Source organism: Brassica oleracea, chromosome C9 (assembly GCF_000695525.1).
Source record: "Brassica oleracea var. oleracea cultivar TO1000 chromosome C9, BOL, whole genome shotgun sequence".
Classification (NCBI taxonomy): domain Eukaryota; kingdom Viridiplantae; phylum Streptophyta; class Magnoliopsida; order Brassicales; family Brassicaceae; genus Brassica; species Brassica oleracea.
In genome coordinates this window covers 11,151,378-11,156,529 of record NC_027756.1, presented here as the reverse complement: position 1 = coordinate 11,156,529, position 5,152 = coordinate 11,151,378, and the positions used below count along the sequence as shown (strand labels likewise).

At 32.7% G+C, this 5,152-nt stretch overlaps 1 protein-coding gene across 1 annotated transcript in view; it reads left to right on the top strand.

Moving 5' to 3' along the window:
- The window catches only part of LOC106314306, a 3,214-nt gene extending 2,438 nt beyond the window's left edge, over window positions 1–776 (top strand). The window contains exons 4-5 of the mRNA XM_013752204.1: window positions 6–195; window positions 256–776. Of these exons, the coding sequence (XP_013607658.1) occupies window positions 6–195; window positions 256–776 (711 nt within the window). The remainder of the gene's footprint in view (window positions 1–5; window positions 196–255) is intronic.
- The last annotated feature ends 4,376 nt before the right edge of the window (window positions 777–5,152 follow it).

Genomic DNA, 5,152 nt, shown 5'->3' with positions numbered 1-5,152 from the left:
GACTACTGGATATTGGAGAGTTACGCGGGTTCCCAGGAATGGTAGGCAGCATCGACTGTATGCATTGGGAGTGGAAAAATTGCCCAACAGCTTGGAGAGGACAGTACACACGTGGTTCAGGAAAGCCGACAATTATCTTAGAGGCGGTGGCATCACAAGATCTATGGATATGGCACGCATTTTTCGGACTTCCAGGTACCCTCAACGATATTAATGTTCTTGATCGGTCACCAGTTTTTGATGACATTATACAAGGTCGAGCTCCTAAAATAAATTTCAAGGTCAACAACCACAATTATTGTATGGCGTACTATCTTAGCGACGGAATTTATCCGAAATGGTCAACATTTATCCAATCAATCTCACTTCCTCAAACTCCAAAAGCACAGCTATTTGCTCAACATCAAGAAGCCGTAAGAAAAGATGTCGAACGTGCTTTCGGAGTATTGCAAGCGAGGTTTGCAATAGTTAAAAACCCAGCACTACTATGGGACAAGGAAAAGATAGGAAGGATTATGAGATGTTGTGTCATACTGCACAACATGATAGTAGAGGACGAACGCGACAGATTCACTCAGTATGATACAGATGAATTCGAATCAGGAGAGTCAAGCAGAAGTTCCCAGGTTGATGTCGTCTCCTCTACGGAAAGCCTTTCTAATGTCGGTGAAATGCGTGGGATTCGCAATCAAATTCGGGATCAACAGATACATCATCGTTTGAAAGCTGATTTAGTTGAAAATATATGGCAAAAGTTTGGTAATTTTGATGAATAATCTTTGTATGTTTAAGATTTCTCTATGTATTAAATAATTTTTAACAAAAAAAAAATTTAAAAAAATAATTTAAATTTCTAAGAACCCCATATTCGGGTTCACCAATGGAAGAACACAATCAATACAGGTTCATCACTATTCCTGACCCCACCACAAATATAATAAAAAAATCCAATGAACCCCAAAAGGGGGTTCATTGATGTGGTTGCTCTAACTTCTTCGGACATTTTTTATTTCATTTTCTCATTAAAAAAATTAGCCCTTGCGGTGTATTAACGTGTTAATCTTACCGTCATTCGACTAACAGAAACAATAAAGTGGCTTTTGTCTTGCCGGCCAACCACGGTATTCTGAGTCATTCATACGATGATATCTTGCCACGTGTGATTCTCTTCTAAGAAATACAGTAAAAATTAATTAAAATGGTAATTATTTTATTTGGAGATGAGGAGATTACACGAACCTAATGACTGGAGCATTTAACTTTTTTTTCTGAAACTTGAACAGGTCTTAAACCGAGAATATTGCCGTTGCACATGGATTGGGGGGTCCCCTTTTCACTTAACCCAAAAAAACATATCTCAAAAGCCTCAACTATCATTGCACTATATTTTAAAATAAAGCGTATACTGTTACGAAAGTAAAAAAAAAAAAAAAGAGCCGTAATGATTGAAAATATAAAAAGATGTGGACCCGTTGTACTATTTACACAGTAAATTTCTTTCTATATATACACGAACGTTTTTCGTTCATTGTAATGCATCTCTCAACTTTCTCTTCTTTCTATAATAAACTCTTTCTATTTTTTTTTTTTTTGTCAGCAATAAACCAGACTCATATAGACTATGTAAACCAAACTGGTAGTTCTGCATCCATATGGACTACAAGCGAGGGTTGCCTTCTTGCACTACGTGCTAGACTATCCGCCCTTGAATTATGCGTCCTTGGTATATGAATGAGCTCTGAGGTGTGGAAACTTCCTTTCAGGATCTCTATATCTTCCAGATAACTTGCAAATGCGGGCCATTCTTCGGGTTCAGAAACCATCTTCACCAACTGAGAACAATCCGTCGCAAAAGTGACAGTAAACTGTCTTAAGTTCCTCATACATTCCATTGCCCAAATGAGCGCCTCTATCTCCGAATGAAGTGGTGATTGACTCACTCTAGTGTTCCTTGCTCCCATTAAACTATCAAAATCTTCCAGAGTGCTGCACCATCCTTGTCCTGAAAATCTATCATTTTCTTTCCAAGATCCATCCGTAAAGCACCACCGACCAGGGATAATTGGAACCGTCTCGTTCACTACCGATCGGGCCTGATCAGTTCTCTGTGCATGATTAATTTGCGCCTCGGCCCATAGAGCGGACTCTGTTTCAGCCAACTTAAGAGTATCTCGAGGGTCAATATCCAAATTGCTAAAAACCTTATTATTTCTCCCTTTCCATATATACCATAGAATCCATGCGAAATGGTGATACCAATCACACAGATCCTTACAAAATCAAAAATTGGTTCCCACTAGATTTTGCGATTACGAGTGGAAAAATAAATATATAAAAAATTCTAAACTTTTTTTTTTGAATTTAAAATTTAAATTAAAATATTATAAATATAAAATATATACATTTTAGTTTTAGTTTAAATTCACTAACAATAACATAATTATAAAAACTTTAAACCAATATTATTCATTATAATTTCTTAAACATTAATATATATATTTATATGTATATACTTAAACGGAAAATATTATTTTAAAAGTTCTAATATAAATCTTCAAAAAAAAATCTTATTGACATTATAACTTTCGTTTAAACTACAAAAATAACAAATAATATAATTTTATTATTAATTTTATTTTAATAATTACTATATTTTATTAATAATAATGTGTTAATTTATTATTAAATCGCTGCAATATCTCATAATTATCCAGTCACAAATATTGCGCAAACGCAGCAATTTTTAACTGCTATACCAATCGTACAAATCGCTTATTAACGCTAGAAACCGCAAGTACACACGTCCGTAAACTCCTGCAACCGCTACATTTCAACTAGTCGGACCGGAATATGATATTCCAAAAATCCACGAAGCAAATGCAGGTGAAACGTGGCACTTAGTGGGGCACATTGACGGGTTTGTGAATGACAGACCCACCGGTCCATAGGAGGGGTCTCACGTTTGTGACTCGTCGGTTGTGAAGATGTTAGGTCTTTTGAGATTGTCAGATGTTTGATATATATGTGATTGGATTCTAAACTCAGTCATCACAGTGAGATTGAAGATGTTTGGGAAAATTTCAAATTCCATGTTAGTTGTACCATTATTTATGGTCATGGACATTTTCAAAATATTTTCTTCAGTAAAGAATCAAAAGACTTTTATACATTTGCTTTATAAATATATATATATATATATATAACTAAATAAATAATAAAAAATGAAAATCATAATTTTCTTTACAATTTTTGAATTATGTGTTTCAAATTCGAAATTTTTATAACTTTTTTTGAATTTTTTTTATTTTGTTTCAAATTTTATTTTTGAAATTCGAAAATTATTTTAGAAACTATTTTTAAAAAATTATTTTCATTTTTAGTATTTATTTATTAAAATTCTAAATCCCACCCTCTAAAACTTCTCATCAAATGTAGACCTTAAGTCCGGATTAATTAACCTTATAGGAATAAAAATTTATTTACCTTTTTAAAGTTAATGGTAAATACGGTTAATGTAAACATAAAAATTGACACTAAGAAAGTGGTAGATCAGGCTCCAATATGTATTGTTGACTAGTTTCAGAAGTTGCTAGAACATGTTATGATACATACCAAATGATTGTATCAAACGTTTGTAGTGTTTCCTGTGCTAATCCCGAAGTATTACATGAAGTGGTACAAGAAATTATACAGAGGTTAAGCTGTGTGGCAACTGCAAAAATACATAAGTGGACAATATGAGCTCGACCTATACCGTGAATTTGGTATTAACTGTCACCATTTAAGTCATAAACTTAGCGGCTGGAGTTTATCCAAAATCTGGTACACGTACAACTGGAAGATTTATTCTTGGGTTTACCTCTAGGATGAATTTCTAATTCCACCAACTAATAGGATTATGTTATTTTATATTTGATATCTTTTAAAAAAAGAAACAAAATATTGTCAAATTATATTATGTTCTTAAAATTAAAAGGTAAAAAAAAATAGTAGTAATTACAAAAAAAAAATACTTTTAACGTCGTCAGCAAAACACTAAACTCTAAATCCTAATCCCTAAACCTTAAACCCTTGGGTAAACCCAAACCCTTGGATAAATCCTAAACTTTAAATCAAAATCAATAAACACTAAAACACTCAAGGGTTTAGGGTTTAGGATTTAGGGTTTAGTGTTTTTTATTTAGAGTTTAGGATTTACCCAAGAGTTTAGGATTTACCCAAGAGTTTAGGATTTATCCAAGAGTTTAGAGTTTAGAATTTAGGGTTTAGGGATTATGATTTAAGGTTTCGTGTTTTGCTGACGACGTTAAAAATATTTTTGTTATTTAAATTTCTGGAACCACTATTTTTTTAACTTTTTTATTTTAAAAACATAATATAATTTGACAATATATTTTTTTTAAAAGATATCGAATTTGAAATAATGAAATCTTATACATCAGGGTGAACCCAACAATAACTCCAATTACACAATCTCGACAAATCACATATATCTAACAAATAATAAATGAAATCTACATAATATCTTTTACCGAGACATAGCTGAAACTTATCCCTACCAAAAAATGGAAGTAGACAAAAAAAAAAAAAACTAGCGTGTGGGTAACATTGGTCATATTTGCTTCTCCTTGCTGCACTGTTTGGTCTATCATTATACTGTTTAGGGTAGTTTTTTAATATCCTACTTCTTTTAGTATATTGAACCAATTCACTCTATGATATCGGAGAGAACTTAGGTTCACTCCCTAGGGTAAACCTTTAAATTCATCACATCCTTTAAGACCAATTTATGTGACACATAGATTATTAATTAAAAAATATTAAATTAAATAAAAAATAGCTACAAAAAATAAAAACGCTAATTTTAACGACGCTAACGCTTCCAGCTAAACCCTAAACCCTAAATCTTAATTTCTAAACCCTATACCCTAAATTCTAAACTCAAATCCAAACCTCTAAACCCAAACCCTATACCCTAAACCCTAATCCTAGACCCTAAACCCAAAAACTAGACTATAAACCTAAACTCTATACCCTAAACCCAAGTCGTAGACTCTAAACCCAAACCGTAAATCTTAAACCCAAATTATATACCCTAAACCCACCTTAACCATAAGTCCAAACGGTAAATCCTAAACCCAAACCGTAAATC